At 31.9% G+C, this 19,741-nt stretch overlaps 2 protein-coding genes across 2 annotated transcripts; one reads left to right on the top strand and one right to left on the bottom strand.

The window, feature by feature from the left end:
* Nucleotides 1–219: 219 nt before the first annotated feature.
* Nucleotides 220–3,979, top strand: LOC137813706 (uncharacterized protein At3g27210-like). The gene is made up of 3 exons (XM_068616089.1): nt 220–730; nt 2,830–2,910; nt 3,360–3,979. The coding sequence occupies exons 1-3, from the start codon at nt 511–513 to the stop codon at nt 3,788–3,790; spliced, it is 732 nt and encodes a 243-aa protein (XP_068472190.1). The 5' UTR covers nt 220–510; the 3' UTR covers nt 3,791–3,979.
* A 9,783-nt stretch (nt 3,980–13,762) lies between these two features.
* Nucleotides 13,763–15,912, bottom strand: LOC137813705 (pentatricopeptide repeat-containing protein At3g04130, mitochondrial). Its single transcript, XM_068616088.1, has one exon. The coding sequence runs from the start codon at nt 15,558–15,560 to the stop codon at nt 14,073–14,075; it is 1,488 nt and encodes a 495-aa protein (XP_068472189.1). The 5' UTR covers nt 15,561–15,912; the 3' UTR covers nt 13,763–14,072.
* Nucleotides 15,913–19,741: the final 3,829 nt, after the last annotated feature.

Below are 19,741 nucleotides of genomic sequence, written 5' to 3'. Positions count from 1 at the left end.
GGGATTAACTTATCCTTAACATAGAAAATAAATGAGTAATTAAATCTTATTAAAAATAGAATAGAAGTAAAAGAGTTATTTAAGAAAACATGTGAGATAAGAGAAGTGTAATTTTTTGATATTTTTGAGCAATGATTATATTTTGAATGGTGGAAAAAATAATTTTAATCTATACAAGTTGTAAACATATATAGTTGGCATTATTTGTGATGCAACCCCTTTCCTTTGAAGTCCAATCACCTCTTCCTTTCACCCATCGTTTCTTCTCTTATTGGGGCGTTTTACTTTTCTTTTCAACGCATTTTTTTTCTTCTTTTCCATCGCACTCACCCTTTCTCATAACGCCAAAACTCCTTCATTCTCTTCTCTTCCCTACCCTTACTTTGATCATTCTTCACCTCTCTTCTCTCTCTCACTTCCACTCCACTCTTCTCTCTCTCTCCCCCTCTCTCAGACACACACCATGAACGCTTCTTATATGCTGCACGCTCTTTCCTCTTGAACAGTGAAATGGGTTCCTCTTCTTCTGTCCACCGAAACCAGCAACCCAACATGAAGCACCTCACGCTCTCTTTGGACTCCAAAGCTGAAGACTTCGTGATTCCTTCATCACCCTTGAAAGAAAAACCCAAAAAAGGAAACTTTGTGGCTGATGATGCAGCGTTGAAGTCTCAGTGGTCACCCTCTCTGTCAACCACCACCTTCTCAGTCACGGACTGTGGGGATGTTGGTAGGGTCCTCTGGGCTTCTTCCTTCCTTCAAACCTTTCTATTTTCGTGCATCATCATAAAAAGTTTTATTTTTATTTTCATCCATCGTCATGATCATCATGGTATAAAGTTTTTTTATTTTATTTAAAGAAGCTGTTTTATTGATATAAATTGTCAAAACTGAAATTTTTTATCTGGGGGTTTCCTTATTTATCTTTATGTTATATAAAAAATTTACTTTTATTGTAATTACTCCTTTTTTATTAATCTCTTTTTATAATAACAGCTTTTGGTATTTTCACCAATTTTGGTCTTTTTGACCTGGCCAAGGGATTATTTACAGTATAAAATTTGTATTTTGATATATATTTTCTTCATGGTTGGAGTGTACTTTTTGTGGGGAGGGGGTTTTCTTTTTCCCCTTCTAAATTAGATTGTTTTTCCACAATCTCGATCCGATTATTTAAATTAAATATCTGTTGTAGAAAATTATTATGGTTTTTCACATCACAGTCTATTTCTTACTGTCTTCAATGGAACCTATGTTTTAAAATGTGCTGAGATTGCTTCTTCAGTTCCATGCTATTTTTTGTTTTGTTGTTGGTGATAATAAGAATACTACGATAGATTTTAGTCCTGGGTACGCAGTCTATGGAATCTTTTTACCTTTATTTGGTCTCTCTGGAGGTGGGATATTTTTCTTAATAAGTTATTGTATAATAATAATAATAATAATAATAGTAATAATAATAATAATAAAGTCTGGAGTGGTCGAAATTGAAAGAGCTAGTATTGACATCAACAATCTGTTAACTCTCTTACATGATTAATTTGAGGAATAGTGTTTTGTTCTTTAGTATTTTTGTATTTAGGCATAAGGAATGTTTCTTCATAAGTCAATTGATGGTAATTTTTATGTGGATGACTTTGCTGGCAGAGTAATTTTTAAGCAAGGAATCCATTATACAAATTTTTTGCTTTGAAATATGACAAAATGCCCTTGAAGATGCTGTTTTACTAATCCAGCTCTTTGTTCTAGTTGTTTGGGGGAGACATAAACTCCATGTATCCTAACTCCTAACTCTTGCTATATCTAGCATTCATTAATAATATTTGCATTCAACTGTGTGTTTATGACACATAATGAATGAACATCACGCACCATGTGGTTATTTCAGTGACAAAGTGTTTCCTGATTTCCTGTCATGCTCTGATTGCTACTTGTGATTTTAGGTTCAATTGATGGAGCCTTTTATGATGGTTTTCGTATTAACTGTTAATTACTACATTCTGGTAATGCTTATAAGCGATCCTGGTCCCTGTCTTTTGGAGGTTTTATCCTATTGGGGACCAGTAGTTTAGCATCACTCTTATGTCTCTATATGTGAATAAGTATTTTTCAACAGATATTGTGCATGTTTGCAGTCAACTTCAAGTTATGTACCACAACAAGAAGGTCTTGTGAGGGTCACTATTGAGGGAAAATTGCATAACTAGTAATATCTTAAAATTGGGTGAAAGAAAAATTTCAATTTAATAACAGATTAAGATGATAGATATTGTTTGGTAGTTCATTGTAACTGTTATTGTATTGTAGGAAAATATGAGAAATGTCCAAAGTTTGTAATCTACCTTTTCTGATCTGTTCTAACAATTATTGCTCTTGAACCACTATATTTTGTTTTATCTTGAGTTGGGTATTCTTAACACACTAGAACTGAAAGTAGACTCAACTGTTTCTGCAATAAATGAGTCCCATATGCAGCCTTGAATTGGATCATGTGCTTGTTTACAGAGTCTAGTGTGTTGTGATTGAGATGGAAGATTAATTGGACATGGTTTTCTGTCAGCAATAACATGCTGCCCCCTTCCAACAAAGGGACTTAAATGACTACATTGTCCTTATGAAATACCAACTTGTAAAATTCCAGAATCAATAAGCCAGCCAACTTATCATTTTATTGGTCGATTTAATTATATTTTTATTGTTTCATTAATTGATCCAATGAAATCCATGTTAACAATTCCTCATTTTGTTGTATTATTCGTTGTTTTTTTGGTAATATTGGTGTCAGTTTTCTAACACAATTTTTTGAACTTGGTTTCTTATACTGTACAGATGGAAAGGATGAATCATTTTTTGACTCAAAGGCCTGGTTGGATTCTGACTGTGAAGATGATTTCTACAGTGTCAAGGGTGGTAAGGATGCTCTGCAATGCTTTTCCTTTTGCATTCTTTTACTAGTATCTTAATCTGTTTAATTGGCCTAATTATGTACTAAACTAAGACTAGGAGGTGAAACTTTGCATTATTAATCATTTGTGTAGGTAAGACTATCGAAGGAAACAAAATTGTCATGGATGAAAGGTTCATGATTTATAATATGACAAGTTGATTTGTCATGGACATTATGGATCAGTTTGTTTGTGTTTTTTTTTTTTTTTGAAGAAGTGTTTTTTTTTTTTTGAAGAAGTGTTTTTTTTTAAAAAATAAGCAATTTTTAGCAGCATGAGCATATTTATATAACCACTTTTATGAAGAGTTGTGAATACATTTCCATGTTCCTATATTTTCTCTCTTCTGAATGTTTTACCATTACCCTTTTCCCTTCAAATGACTTGTTTATTTATTTCTTTGTTTCTATCCAGAGTTTACCCCATCTCGTGGCAGCACTCCAGTGCACCACATTTTTCTGAATAAAACCCCTTCTTCTGAGCCTGGTTCTGTACCTGAACCATCTCCAACAACACAAAAGAAAAAGTTGTTGGAACTTTTTCGCGAAAGTGTGAGAGAAAACCAAAGTGAAGATGCTGAGAACACTTTTGACAATGAAATGAAAGAAGTGAAAGCAACAACTGTTCATGACCTTCTTCCTAGATCTGCACACAGCACTCCCTATGTCTCATGGGGCAACTCTGGTTGTAGTAGTGAGAGAACAATGAATGGTGATCATGTATCCCTTAGAGAAAAAACAGTTAAATCTGTGCAGTGCTGCCTTCCAAGCTTGGCTTCATGCCGTAGCTTCAGTGAGAGGAAGAGAAAGACAAGTCCTGCAATAGCAGCTAATGGAAAAGCTTAGACATGATCATCAAGGTCCAATGAATTCAATATCATAATGTACATCTTTAACCTTATCCTTGTAAAGAGCCAAGTTGCAATATGAATTTGAAAGCATGTTCACAAACTGAAGAGATGTTGTATGTCAATAAGCAATGAGATTTTTGTTTCATATCAGTGGAATAATATCATCTACATTGGCTCCATACAATTTCGTTTTAAAGTATTACTTGCATAAATTGTCAAATCAGCATGTATCATTAACATTTTACTTCGTCAAAATACTATTAAAAGAAGTGTACAAACTTCATTATCAAATTCAAACTCGGTTAAATGAAATTTCTTCATTTACAACTATGTTTTGAATGTCCCACTACTAACTTTATCATCAGCGTTCTGAATTTAAACCAAGATACATGTTAATGTTTTGAAGATATTTTATAGTATAGATATTTTTTAGTATATGAGTTACTGCAAATCTTAAGTGAGTTAGTTTTGTTAAGATAAGTTAAACTTAAAAGTTTATTTTTTAATATGGTATCAAAGTCATTTAAAGTCTATTCTAGCAGAGAGTTTGTTAAGTTTATCAGACTACGCATTATAGGATTACATCCACTACATAATTTTACGTTTTCACATCAATTATAGATAATGATATTTCATAATATATATAAGTATGTATAAATATCATCTTATGAACCAATCTCACCTTATGAATCGGTTGGTTGAGTTAGGTTTTTCAAATATATCTTGTTACTTTTCCAAGTTAAACCTATTTATATAGTGTCAATGAATTTGGATCATGAAGTCCCACATGATCTTGGTCTTCTACAGGACAGAAACCAAATTTGAAATTAATTTTGGTTTGGTTTGATTAGTTATGAATCCTAATCGTTGATGGAAAAATTGTGGGGCTATTTGAGGAAGAAAAGGTTTATGGGGGGAGTAGTTGAAGTTTGGTTGAAGAAGGTGGCGAATTATAGTATTAGTAGATAGAAAACCCTATCAGGAGTAAATGTAAGCACGAGGAAACCAAATTCCCAAATAAAGTTGGCATAGATTTTGTCTCTCTGCTCACCACCAAATCAGACACCTTATTTGACTTTCTATTTTATTATTTATAATCAAGTAAGGCTCCTTTACTGAGATAATTGCTTTTAAATAATAAATAATAATAAAACCTAAATAATATTGAGGATTTTCTCATATTTTATCTTCTAACTTAAATTATATTACCTGTACAATCGTGGACAATTCAATAAATAGTTTTAGAGTCAAACATTTTGAATAAATTATTTAAATTTAATACATGTTAGTTAAAATGCAAAAGTTAAAATTTTTAAAAGTTATATTTTCTTTAAAAATGTAAAAATAACTACTATAAATTCACAAAAATAGATAATATTTTTAACATATTAGTTTGATCTAAAACTATCCTAAATATTTAATCTAATTTTCTCCTAATTCATCATTTAAAAATTATTTTTACCATCTAATGATAATAAATCAATAAAGATATTGCGTTACTAGATAGCACAAAAATTATAACAATGAATTATGCAAAGTTCATGAATTAATATTTTACACTATTTTAGCTTCATAATTGCTTCATTTCCTTAATCCTCCCAGTAAAGAAATGGCATCAAAACTCAAACCTATATTTAGAGCATCAAATCACAATGTTACGTAACATCCATTCAAACTATAAATTTTCTTAAGACCTTCATAGTGGACAATGTGATTTTGTTTTATTTAAAGTAATAAAAAATATTAACATATTATAATTTCTAATCAATCTAATATGAAAAAATTCCAGATAATTTATTGGTCATGTTATCACAACATCACTTTTTGCACTTTATTTATTAATGACACCTCACATTGTTAGAAAATTGAAGAAAAAGTTATAAATGTATAATTTTTAAATTCATATAGTAAAATTCCTAAATTGAAAGCTTAGAAGTGCAATAGTAAAAGTTCAAATAGTAAAATATGCAATTATATCCTATATTAATATTTAGAAGATTTTAGAAAATTTTAGTAAATTGAAAGCCAACTGAGGAGAAAGTAAAATCCATTTAAATTTCAAATTCAAATAATAAAACCAGATTGTCAGTTTAGTAGAGGGATGTTGAAATGAAAGATATAAAGTGTGTTTGGATGAGAAATTTTTAGAAGATAACATTTTTTTATAAAGATTTAGAATTTATTTATGACAAAATGAGAGTGGTTAATTAACATTAAATAATTTCAAATTCTATTTAAAAAAAGTAAGAATTTCAAATTTCTCATACTTTTTCATCTCTCAGAGTCTATGATTCTTCTTCTTATATTATTTCCTAAGTTTGATCTTGGTTAGGACAACGTCAAGTGTTAGCTAAACATTATTTTCTCATATGATGTTGTGGTTACTTCTTGGTTGTCATTAAGGTCCACAAAGATTTTATTTATCAACAATCAACAACATGTTTTTACTAATGTCAAATAAAAAAATTTCCATTAACATCAATTAGAATTATTTTCAGGTATTGTCAATCAAGATTTTTTTACTAACATTGGTTAAAACATATATAAAAGTTTTTTTTCTAAACCCACTCTAATTAAAATCTTCTCTATCAACAATAACAAAACTATTTTTCAACCCATGCCATTAAAGTCTTTTAATCAACAGAAAATAAAACTTTTTTTTTTTGTTAATGTAAATAAGATTGTTTCATCAATGTTCATAAAAATTATTTTTTTTGGTTCAAATTGTTGAAATTATTTATCTGTCAATATAAGTTAAAATTGGTTTTCAATTGACATTTTTCATGTTTCTCTCGACCAATGTCTTTAAGAATATTTTTACTAGATGCAACCACATTTTTTAGTTAAAATTTGTAATAGTTTCTTTTATCGATATTTTAGGAATTTTTCCAATTAACATCTCATATTTAGTACTATTTGAAATACTTTATCTGAATAATAAAATTAAAATTCAATTAGTTTACATTCCTTATCTACATTTTAAAAATTCAAGAATTTAAAATTAAAACAATTTATTTTTAAAAAAAATTATAAAATTTCCTATTCAAACACATATTTATAAGACATTCAATTGTATTAGTGAATCATAAATTATTGATAATTTATGGCAAGCTAAAAGGCAATGTCTAAACTCTAAGCCTCTGTACCTTCTTCCTATACCTCCATTTCTTTAGTTCCAACCTTTTCCTTTTAAGTATATGTTAGAGTTTTTATTTTGGTGGAGAATAGGGTGACTTCTTCTTTATTTTTAAATAGTCTTGGTTGCTTGTAGTTGTTTGTGGTGGTTGCTAGTAGTGACCGTTAGTGGTTGTTGGTAGTGAACGTTGGTCGTTGATGGTGAACACTTGTAATTACTGGTGGTGAATGTTGATGGTTGAGAAAAGTTTTGTGGTGTCTTCATTGTTCATTTTGCATTCGCTTATTTTTTTTTTCATTTTTTTTTGTTTATACTGGATTGTAAAATTTGTAACACTCTCTTACTATAATATGTATTTTGGATTCAATCTGTAAGTTATTTCCAATGAAAATACCTTCTAGTAAAGGAGTGTTACAGATTGTACAATCTGCAAGCTATTACCAGATCCAAAAATACCTTCCAGATTCTGTAATCCAGAATAAATTTTTTTAAGAAAAAAATATGTCCTAGACCGAATTCTACAATATGGGAATACGAGAGGTGTAAATAGAAAAAATAACATTTCTAAATTGTAGAGTCTAGAAAGTATTATTTTTAAGGACAAAATGGTCTTTTTGCCAAATCTATGGAGGTGCAGGATGAAACAACCCATACACAAGCATGAAGATTTGTGATCAATTGCTAATCTTTGGGGCTGGATACTCTTTCGAAAGTGTAACAAATTATGACATGATTAATTGAGCCTGTAGTTTCTTATATCTTTTAATTTATTTAACTCGATAATCTATATCTATATCTATATATATAACAATTGAGGGAGCACAAATAGGTCGATTTAGACACGTATCACAATCTCAAATTTTTTGAAAAAAAAAATTGAAAAAGAAATTTACCCAAAGAGGAAAATGGACCAAAGCTTCACCAATTACATCTTGACACCTGGACCAACCACAACTTGTCACATACCAATTCTTCAAACTCACTTTTTTTTCTCTCTCATTCCTTTTCGTTTTCCCCATTCTTTCTCATTACGATTTCCCCATTCTCTCTCAAACCCTAATCTTTTGTCCTTCCTTCTCTCCTTTTTCTTTACTGATTTTCACCAATTCGGAAACTGTGATATGATTTCACTAGCTAGATTTAGATGATTCTTTGACATTTTATGGAATCAACTTGAGTTGGAGAATGAATATGCACTTTTAATAGAATTGGATCAATGTTCTATATTTCAAGAACTCACCAAAACTTGCACCAAACACCAAACTCACATGGAAGATCCATTTCTTGCCAATTGAACCGATTAAAAGAGGTAAGAATACAAAAGCACCGATTAAAAAGCTTAGAAACTAAAATGCACCGAACAAATTAAGAAGAAATGAAGAAGAACCGAAACAAAACTAGAATTAAGCTAAAGCACTCTCATTTTTTGTTTAGGGTTTTTGTTTCTTTGCATTTTTCTCCATTTTCTTCTTTGTCATGATTTCATTCTTTGTTTGCAAAATAGTTTTCTCTTCTTTTTCCACAGTTTTTTTTATGGTTATGTGTTTTTCGTTCTTTTCTTGATGAAAGTTTGGAACTTTTATCTTCTCTACCTTCCTTTCAATTTTTCGTTACGGTTTTGGTTTTTTCTTTCTTTTTTCTATTTTTGTCATTTGTGTATTTATTTTTTTCTGTTTATGGTTCTCGATTGTGATTAAAGTTGCCAACTTTCATCTTTACTGAAGAAGCCTTTCATTTTTTGTTTAGGGTTTTTGTTTCTCTAGCGTTTTATCCATTTTCTTCTCTGTCATCATTTCATTTTTGGTTTGAATTTTTTCAATGTTTTCTTTACGGTTTTGTTTTATCTTGCTTTTTCTCAATTTTTGTTTCTGTTTTTGTATTTTTGTTTTGTTTATGGTTCTCTGTTTAGGGTTTAAAGTTGCAAACTTTCACCTTGACTGAAGAAGCCTTTCATTTTTTGTTTAGGATTTTTGTTTCTCTAGCTTTTTCTCCATTTTCTTCTTTGTCATGATTTCATTTTTTGTTTTCAAAATAGTTTTCTCTTCCTTTTCCTCAATTTTTTTATGATTCTGTGTTTTTGGTTCTGTTATTGATGAAAGTTTGGAACTTTTATCTTCTATGTCTTCCTTTGAATTTTTCTTTACGGTTTTGGTTTATCTTGCATTTTTTCAATTTTTGTTTATGTTTTTGTATTTTTGTTTTGTTTATGGTTCTCTGTTTAAGGTTTAAAGTTGTCAACTTTCACCTTGACTAAAGAAGCCTTTTTTTTTTAGGGTTTTTGTTTCTTTGCCTTTTTCTCCATTTTCTTCTTTGTCATGATTTCATTCTTTGTTTGCAAAATAGTTTTCTCTTCCTTTTCCATAGTTTTTTTTATGGTTATGTGTTTTTCGTTCTTTTCTTGATGAAAGTTTGGAACTTTTATCTTCTCTGCCTTCCTTTCAATTTTTCGTTACGGTTTTGGTTTTTTCTTTCTTTTTTCTATTTTTTTGTCTATTTTTGTTTTTTTTTTTCTGTTTATGGTTCTCGATTGTGATTAAAGTTGCCAACTTTCATCTTTACTAAAGAAGCCTTTCATTTTTTGTTTAGGGTTTTTGTTTCTCTAGCGTTTTCTCCGTTTTCTTCTCTGTCATCATTTCATTTTTGGTTTGCATTTTTTCAATGTTTTCTTTACGGTTTTGTTTTATCTTGCTTTTTCTCAATTTTTGTTTCTTTTTTTGTATTTTTGTTTTGTTTATGGTTCTCTGTTTAGGGTTTAAAGTTGCAAACTTTCACCTTGACTGAAGAAGCCTTTCATTTTTTGTTTAGGATTTCTGTTTCTCTAGCTTTTTCTCCATTTTCTTCTTTGTCATTATTTCATTCTTTGTTTTCAAAAAGTTTTCTCTTCCTTTTCCTCAATTTGTTTATGATTCTGTGTTTTTGGTTCTGTTATTGATGAAAGTTTGGAACTTTTATCTTTTTTGCCTTCCTTTGAATTTTTCTTTACGGTTTTGGTTTTTTCTTTCTTTTTTTGTTTTTTCTTTCTGTTTTTGTATTTTTTTCTGTTTATGGTTTTCGGATTGTGAGTAAAGTTGTCAACTTTCATCTTTACTGAAGAAGCATTTCATATTTTGTTTAGGGTTTTTGTTGCTCTTGCGCTTTCCCCATTTTCTTCCCTACCGTTTCATTTTTGGTTTGCATTTTTTCAATGTTTTCTTATCAAAGTTGTTACTATGATATTTTCTAACCATCTTCTTTATATCTTTTGCGGTTTATTTTATGAATGTGTTTATGCATACCAAAACGCAAATCATTGGTGGCATTGTGCATGTAAGCATAAGCCCCTCATAGTATATTGGTTCTGTGATACGAATAGGGTTAAATGTAATCTGTTTTTTTTTTATTATGTTTTATGTTGTACAATGGATACGGATATACGAATAGAAGTAAAAGCCAATGTTGTAGAGTGTATTTTGTATTTTCTTAATTAATTTTGTTGTATTTTGTTAATTATGTTTGATTTCTCCATAAAAATGTAGAAAGATGTATGGATACTAACTTTTGGTTAATAAAGTTATTTTTAAACAAATATACAGATTACATATTAAATGTAATTAACATTACATTTAAATGATAAAAAAAATAATGTCATTGATTTTCATTTCATGTCATTTTCTGAAAATTGAATCAACTATAAGTCCCAAGAATTAATACATAAAATGGAATAAAATGGGTAATTAATTAATTGTAACTATAATTCATAAGTGAACTTAATAGGAGTTATACAATAGTATTGCACTCAATAATTACCTCTTCACAAGGTTAATAAACTTGATGACAAGGTTAATAAACTTGATGACAATTAAAAATATATACAGATTATGATTATGATTATATTAACATTTTTATTATATTATTATATTATTATTACTTTATTATATATTATATATTCTATATTCTATATTATTATTAATATTAATATTAAATTATTATAATAATTAAAGTTGGACTTATTATTAAAATTAGAATATAATGGGTAGTGTCTTTCTTTTGCTGCTTCATTTTCCTATGGCAAACCCTCTGCACAGATTCTTCTTTTGTTCAGAAACTATGCCATGCAACGAAACAAGTTTTTTTTTTCCCTTTTTGTCTATTCTTTTAGTGTTTGTTTATGACATTTCTTCAAGTGAGCTACTTCATTTTGATCCTACTACTGTTTTTTTATCTCTTTCAATTCATCTATCTCTTTCAGTTCATCTGTTATATATTTCAGTTCATATTTCGTTTTTATGGTAATTTTGTTTGGTATTTGTGTATTCTATTAGGGTTTCTTTCTCATAGTGTTTTTTCATTTGTGATATTTTATTTTGATGGTTAAAATTATTTCTATTCTATTAGGATTTCTTTTTGACATTTAACCAAAAAATGTATGATTTATGCCTTTATTTTCTACTATTTTTTATGTCTTCATCTCTGTTATAGATTCATTTATGATTTTTCATTATGCATTTTACCAGGTTTATTATTTCCAGAAAGTATTTTTGTGGATATTTGTTTCTGCTGAATTTTTTCCTTTGTTATATTGGACATGTTAGTTGCAACCATGTGACAAAGCTGCCAAATATAATGAAGTTGACTTAACCAGATAAAAAGTTGTGCAGTGAACTTGCCTGAATGGTGTTCCAATTTGTCTCGGAATTGAAAAGACCATTTTGAAAATTTTATGATCACTTTTTGCCTATTTTATAATGCAGTATTGTATAAAGGTCATAAAGCTATTGCAACACTTCAAGAACTATCTGCAGGTTTCCTTTTGTATATAACACAACTGTGAAGTTCTGTGAGCTAGAGAAAAAGTTGTGTCATGGCAAGTCCCTTTTGTATGGCACAGCTCTATTGTAATGTGTTGCATGAAGTCAACCAAGTGCCCGAATGGTGTTTAAATTGGGCTCCCAAATCGAAAGTGAGTTGTATTATGTATAGAAGATAGAAGATAAATATGCCTTAATATGGTTTAGACTTTAGGTGAACAGTGCACATTGAACAATGTTTGCTGCAATAGTGTATAAATACATGTATTGGAAAAGAAATACAAGTATAACTATTTATGAAGTATTATTACTATATTAATAATTTTTTATATTGTTTTTTTTACTGTTTTCTTTATTGTATTTTTTCTTCAAATTATTTGTAATATGCACCCTCATGAATAAATAAAATTTTTAGTGGAACAAGGTTGCAAGTTATTACTTTGAGTAAAAATGTAATTCGTGCAACAGTTCTAACAGGAACAAATACGAGTGAGAAAATATTGATCCCTTCAGATGCAGGTATGCCCTTTAAATTTCAAAGAAGACAATTTCCAGTAGCTTTATGTTTTGCAATGACAATTAATAAGAGCCCAGATCAATCATTGACAAAAATTGGTATATATCTTGCACGTCCAGTTTTCACACATGGACAGTTGTATGTAGCAATCTCTAAAGTCAAAACGAAGAAAAGATTGAGAATTCTTATTCTCGATGAAGATGGAAATGTAACAAACAAGCCAAAAATGTTGTTTATACTGAAGTTTTTGACAATATTTGAAAGCAACCCAATTATATGTTACACCTTGAATTATAGTTTGAAGTTAAATCATATTGTGACATTCAATTTATATTACAAAATGACAACATGGATATGTCCCACAATTTCATATTGTGTAAGTTGTTGTTTTGACCATGTACAAACTGAATTTTATTAGAATTGTGGTTTATGAAAGATGTCTTGTAATTCAATGTATTTTTTATGATTCATCGGCCAATAATTGAATGTTATTTTACTAAAACAGTTCAATACCTCTGTTTCTGAAACAATAGTATAATTAGTAGTATAATATGAATAAAAATTAATTTTACTCTTTTAATATAATGTTATAATTAATTTTACTTTTTTAATATAATGCTATGATTAATACTGATATATTAAATGTGTATAATAGTATTGTTATAATATAAACTCAGTCTTTAAAAAAGTATACCACTTTTTTTATTTCTACTTCATAATAAATGTATGTGTTAACTAATTAAAAATAAATAAAATTATTTGTCTATTTCACGGGTTAATAACACTAGTAAGCGAACAAATGAAGGTTTAACTTATGCTGCATCAAAGAGTTTTTTCCCCGGATGAAAGTTGTTTTTTTTTCCTTGGAGAAAGAACTTAACAAATGACCGTAAATCCCCAAATTGTAAATTCACAGCATTTACATCCTAACTAAAAATCATCACCACTTTACAAAATGAAAACTTTAAAGACATCGCACCAACACAAAATAACTATCAAAAAGCTTGAACTAAAGCTATCTTCTAAGCATAGTCAGTTTTATCCCATTTACTATAAGACCAACTTCATTCTTCATTTTGCTCATCTACTTTACTAGCTTCCTGCTCCTATCCTTCTTTGTCTTCTGAAATCCTTCATACGTATGACAATTAGCAAAATCTTCATCTGTAAAAGGAATGTCCTATGAGTTATATATGTTCACTTTGGCTCCCATAAATATAGACTCCACTTCACAAAAATACTTTGAAAGTCACTCTCTCCCCTGCTAATTGTTTTTTAGCTATTCAATGCACATTTTGAGCCAAAATTTGCATGATATAGCTCAACATGATTCTTACACCTTGGCCGATCCGTGTTTTATTTATATGCTTTGCAATGCGGCGAATGTAGGATAGGTGAAGGGATTCCTTTATCTACTCTAAAGGAGCCTAAATTAAAGATTATGTGGACAGGTATCTAATTCAATCTAAGCCCGGAATCTATTAAACCAGTCATGACTGCAAAGAAGAAACTTTTTAGCAATCCAAGGAAGATAATATGGCCCAAGTAAATAGAAATAAAAGGGATAGCGCATGACCTTTAAATTCTTTTCAAAAGTGGAGGCTATGATGCACAATATGGGAGCAAATATGAACAAGGATCTCGTAAACTTGTATTAATCAAAGGGAAGCAACTAAAAGGCTAAGCAGATAAGAAAGGTCTGAGCACTGGAGCCATTGACATACTATTCTAAAAATTTCCTTGCCATTCTCTTCTTTATTTCTCCTGGTTTTGTATCAAAAGGTTAAAATAATGTGCAACAATGCAGTGTGCGCACACAAATAAGAGGCTCGTGCATTTACAATTTTTTCAGAAGATCCTCAATTTTCTCAGCAGCTTGAAACATATTTTTCTGCTTGACTTCATCCAATAGCAATCGACAAGTTCTGAATCTAGGAACTATATCTTGATCAATCATCTCCTCGAACAGAGAGAACGCCCAATTGCATCTATCTCCTCTACAAAGCCCGTGAATTAGAAGTGTATAGGTTGAAAGATCAAGACTGAGATGATATTTATTAATCATGTCATTTAATATATCATTCAACACACTATCTATTATTCCAGTTCTAAAGCAAGACTTGATCAATGGGTGGTAAGTCTGAGCATCAGGCTTACAATAGTCTGAATTTTCCATCTCCTTTAGTATTTCAAAAGCTCTCTTTTCTTGAGCATAATGACAAAACATAGAAATCAATGAATTATAGGTGGAAGTATTTGGGGAAACACCAGCCTTAGGCATTTCCACGTTGAATACATAGGCAGCATCATCTAATCTACCTGCTCTCCCCAATGTATATAAGAACGAATTGAAGAAAAGTGTATCAGGCCTACATCCAGAAGACCTCATTCTCTCAGGTATTTTCAAAGCTTCCTCAAACTTTTCAGCCTTTGCCAGTGCACTCATGATAGTAGTATAAGTTACCACATTAGCTGAGCACCCTTGAGCCTGCATTTCATCAAGAAGCTCATACACCTTGCTGAAATCCCCTTCTTGACAGTAACACTGAATGATAGTGGAATAACTTATAACACAAGGGCGACAACCATATCCTTTCATCTCTTCAATTGTCCAATGTGCCTCCTCCACACGGCAGATTTTGCACCATCCGTGAATGAATATGTTGAACGTGTGAGCATTAGGAGCAATGTGCTGCTTCAGCTTCAAGAAAATTTCACGAGCTTGCTCGACAAATTTCTCTTTGCATAGGGTATCAAGCAACAAGTTCATGGATTCTATGTTCTTCTCCAACCCAAGAGCTTGCAAATCATCAAATATCTTCACTGCATCTACCCACTGCCCTGCCCCAACAAACCGTCTCATTACCTTAGCCACAGTATTCATAGTGACCACACCACTCTTACGCATTTCTTCTAACAAATCCCTCAACTTTTTCATAACCTTCATTCTACCCAATATATCGACCATCATATCGTATGACTCCGGCGAATGTCTAAAGCTCGACTGTGAACCAGCCCATCTGAATACCCCCAGTGCACACTGCCAATCATCCTTGTATCGCTGGAGCAACAGATGAACAAGGTTTTGGGAGATGGGTATGGCGTCACAAGCTTGATCGTTGGAGAGGGTGTGAAGGGTTTCTTCCTCACTGCTTCCTTTGCCAAGTTTCACAGTGATAATGTCCAGGTACCTGGTAAGCTCTTCTTCACATTGTTCTTTATGGGAAAAATGTCTAATTCCTAAAGCAGAACAAAAATTCCTAGATGTATAACATATGCAACGGGAATCACCAACAATAATAGCACGATATAGTATTGAATGCATGAGGGTGACTTTCAGAAATTTTGAAACAAACAATCAGGAACTGAATTAAGCTTCACAGTATAATCAGTTAGAAAAAGCTTTTTGAGTGTTTGAGTAACTGAAAAAAAATGAGAAGTTTTGATGACAACAATGAATTGCATAAGGACAATTATGGTTTATTTGAATCCAGAAGCACTAGTAAAAGTAGAACGACCAAACCTAACGAACGACCTTGTTGTCGAGGAAGAGATGCAGATTGAAACTGAAACCTGAAATTTTAGCGATTCAAAAATTTTGGGAAAATTTGAGTGAGGGGGTCAGGGTTCATCACGCTCACGGTAGGGATAAATTAAACACTTAATTGCTTCTTCCACCCACTAATATTTTACCTGCACCAGTTAACTTTTGAATCTTCAAAATTAAGTTTACTTCTTGAATTGAAATCCAGAATTAAAATGTAAAAAAATTAATCAAATTTTGAATTTTCAAAATTATCTTACATTCTTGAATTGAAAATCCATAATTAAAAAATACATTTAAAAAAATCGAAAATAAATTTTTATATTATGAAAATTAAATTTTGAAATAGAATTGGAAAACAAAGATCTTATTCCAAAAAAAATAGTTCTCAAATTGAGAAAAATACATTATGAGAAACAAAAGTATGGATACGTATGAAATTTCAAAAATGTATTAAAAAAAATAAGATTTAAAATTCAAGAAAATAGTAAATAAAATAATTAGAGGTTGTTGTCACTTAACATCGTTATAATATGAGAACAACCTCAAAATTATTGACTAAGAAGGATAGAAGAAGATGAATCGTTATTCGAGAAGAGTACCTATATTTGAAGTCTTTTTCTTTTTCTTAATTTTGTAAAAATTATACTGAGTAGTTTAGAAATTGTTTTGGATCTTGTATTTTGGATCAAGTAACATATAATTTCATTTTGGACCTTGTACTTGGGTCAAACTTAGATTAGGTCAAATAATCTAATCCTATGAAGAAATTTAGGTGTCAATTAGGTTAAAAACCTTGGTTTGACAAGTTAGGATTAGCCTCTTCCTACATAAGCATGTGGAGCCTTTGCCACTTGTCATTTTCATAAAGGAGAGGATTTGGGCCAATGAGGGGGTGACACCAAGAAAACTCAACAGTTGACAACACTCTTCCACTTTTAATTATAAGAATAAACTGACTTTGTTATATGCAGGGATTTAGAATTCGTGGACGAATTCTCTCCAACTCGAGGAGTATGATGAGAATCAAATAAAGGAGGCTTTTATTAATGGAGGAAGAGGACATCCACCCTCACATTTGAAGTTCTTCCTTCTAGTCTTCTCAAAATTAAAAGAAGACATAAAATAAAGATGAGGCCCAAGCCCAAAGCCCAAGCCCAAGAAGGCCAAAGCCCAAAGAGCCCAAGTCCATCCCATGAGGGGCAAGGCCAAGCTTTGAAATACTCTTGTATAGTTTTAGGAGGTGTGGTTATTAAATAAAGGAGTGTGAAAATGTAAAATAAAGTCACATTGTCCATGTGACTTAGGAGAGTGGTGTAGGTGTAGTTTTTAGGAGGTGTCATAGTAGAAAAAGGTCACACCTCCCATGTGACTTGTTTTTTGTGGGAATTTCAAATGAGTTTATTTGAATTTTCCCACCTATTTTTCAGCACCTCTAGGCTATAAATAAAGGTGCTTAGCTTGTACAATTCAGATTTGAATTTTGATTAGAGAAACTATACTCAATTTTTGAGAGAGCATTCGAGAGCTTTGTGCCTTCCTCACTAGTCTTATCTTGAGAGTTTCCATGGTTACCTCAAGTGGCGGCTTGCACACTCATCTTGGAGTCACCATCCTCTAAGTGGCGTGATCATCCAACCATTCCTCCATCTTCATGAGCTTTCTCTTCTCCTTCCTTCCTTCTCTTTCAATTGTTCATGTCTTAGCTTGCTTCCTTTGATTTTCAGTTCGGCAATTTTCATTTCTTATGTGTTTGCTTCGGTTCTTTTGCTTCCTTGCTGTTCTACATTGTTTCTTCTTCATTTCTAGTCTTTATGTTCAGTTCAATTCAGTTCTATTCCATTTTGTTCGGTGCATTTGCTTTTCCTTCCATTTTAATCGGTTCAATTTGACAATAATTGGAACTTCCATATGAGTTTGTGTTTTGGTACTAGTTTTGGTGAGTTCTTGTTCATAGAACCTTGATCCAATTCTATGATAAAGTGCCTATCTCATAACCAACTCAAGATGATTCCTAAGAATGTCAAGAATCATTCAAAGTGTGCTAGTGGAATCATATCACCAACCACTCAGGATGTTGGATTTTCCTTTTGTGGTCGGCATTCAGAAGCTTCTGCATCTCTTCTTTTATGACCAGGCGCCTTTCCTCATTGAATTTCCTCCTTCTCTGGACTATCGGCCTGACCTTCTCATCCATAGTGAGCCTATGACATAAAAATTTTGGGTCTATCCCGGACATGTTTGCGGATGACCAAGCGAAAGAATCCATGTGCTTCAATATTATCTCGGGTATCTTGTACTGCAACTCTTGACATATCGACGTGCCGAGCTTGATATTCTTGCCTCCTATTTCCTTTTCCTGAATCTCACCAGCAGGTCCAGGTCGCCTTTCACTGGCAACTTCAGCTTGCATAATCTCCTCTAGCTCTCCTGCTTGAACAGTGATTGAGTACCTTTCCCTTTTACTTTTTAAGCTACTCTCGTAGAACTTCCTTGTCGTCTTCTGATCAGACTTGATGGTGATCACCCCTCCATCAAGGGAAGACAACTTCATCTTCATGTGCCTCGTTGAGTACACCGCACCCAACCTGTTCAAAGAGGGTCTCCCTAAAAGCAAATTATAAGCTGAAAAGGCATTAACTACATTGTACCTGATGTTAATCGTTTGAGCTAAGGTGCCATCTAAAAAAGTCATCCTCAGCTCAACATATCCGCGTACTTCCACCTGATCTCCCGCAAAGCCAAACAAGCAACCATAGCCGACCAGAACATCAAATCAGCTGAGCTCCCCTGATCGATGAGAACTCGATGTACCTTTCTTCTAACAGTGATGACAGATATCACCACCGGATCATCTTCATGAGGGATCACGTCCTCTAAGTTAGAGCTCGTAAAGCAGAGGGTGGGCTCTAATGGATGGTCAGGTCTCCTCGCCTCCATGCTCATCACTTCTCTCACGTTTCTCTTACGCTTGGAGGCAGTGCACCCTCCTCCCGAGAATCCTCCTAAGATGGTGTTCAACTCTCCATGGATCGGTACCTCATGCACTTGGTCCCTGGAAGCAACCTCTCCTTGCGGCTCTTCCAAATCTGTGTTGAAGGGTTTATGCTTTGGTATTTTTGGTTGGAGCTTAGTTTTAGGGTGTTTAGAATTCTTGTACAGATCATTCTTGTCCTATGCACAAAGCTAAATCAATCTATGTTAAAAGAGAAAAATGTTTTTCTAAGCAAAGAGAAAAACAACCGGTTGAAATCACGATATAATCGGTTGTTTTACACTTAGCTTGATTGAAGGTTTTCAAAACTGTTTTTGACTTGGTTGACTAACTGTCATAACCAATTCAACCGATTAAAACGATATTTCAACCGGTTGATTGTCACATTTCCTAACAGCTTTTCAAAAACCTGTTAAATTTGTTTTCAGTTGAATTAAAACTGTTTTGGCTCATGATTGATTGCCTAAAACGACTACTTTTAAGAGCTATAAATATGGTTTCTCTTTGTGTTAAAAAAAACAGAAAGTGAGATTGAAATTGTTTTTTAGAACAGATTCAAATCAAATTTTTGCAAGATTGCTAAGTAGTTGTGCATTGGTTCAAGATCTAATCTTAGGAGCTTTGTGATTCCTGAATTATCAGGTGTAATTTGTTCCTTTCTCATTCTTGTAATAGTTCTTTTCTATACTTGTAAAAGGTGTGTGAACCTGTAAGGTCAAAGGGTGTTCTGACTAAGGTTGTGTGAAGGCAAAGAGGGTGAGTGCTCTTGTGGTTTCAAGAACACCTCTTTGTGGCTTTGAGTGTGTGTAATTTGTGATTGATTACTAGTGGAAACCTAGTGGTTGTTCTGGGGATTGGATGTAGCTCAGGGTTGAGTGAACCAGTATAAATTGGTTGTGTAAAACCTTTCTCTCTCTCTCACTCTTTATAAACTGTTTGATTTGAATTTGTATTGTTGCTTCCATAA

The sequence above is a fragment of the Phaseolus vulgaris genome, chromosome 1 (genome assembly GCF_000499845.2).
Source record: "Phaseolus vulgaris cultivar G19833 chromosome 1, P. vulgaris v2.0, whole genome shotgun sequence".
NCBI classification, from domain to species: Eukaryota; Viridiplantae; Streptophyta; class Magnoliopsida; order Fabales; family Fabaceae; genus Phaseolus; species Phaseolus vulgaris.
The sequence above is the reverse complement of the archived record's forward strand: the minus strand, read 5'-3'. Positions and strand labels throughout refer to the sequence as shown.

Excerpts from the sequence above, each read along its gene's own strand:
- LOC137813706 (XM_068616089.1), top strand. The coding sequence starts at position 511 with ATGGGTTCCTCTTCTTCTGTCCACCGAAACCAGCAACCCAACATGAAG. Across the intron at positions 731-2,829 it reads CACGGACTGTGGGGATGTTG|ATGGAAAGGATGAATCATTT; the intron begins GTAGGGTCCTCT and ends TATACTGTACAG. Across the intron at positions 2,911-3,359 it reads TTTCTACAGTGTCAAGGGTG|AGTTTACCCCATCTCGTGGC; the intron begins GTAAGGATGCTC and ends GTTTCTATCCAG.
- LOC137813705 (XM_068616088.1), bottom strand. The coding sequence starts at position 15,560 with ATGCATTCAATACTATATCGTGCTATTATTGTTGGTGATTCCCGTTGC.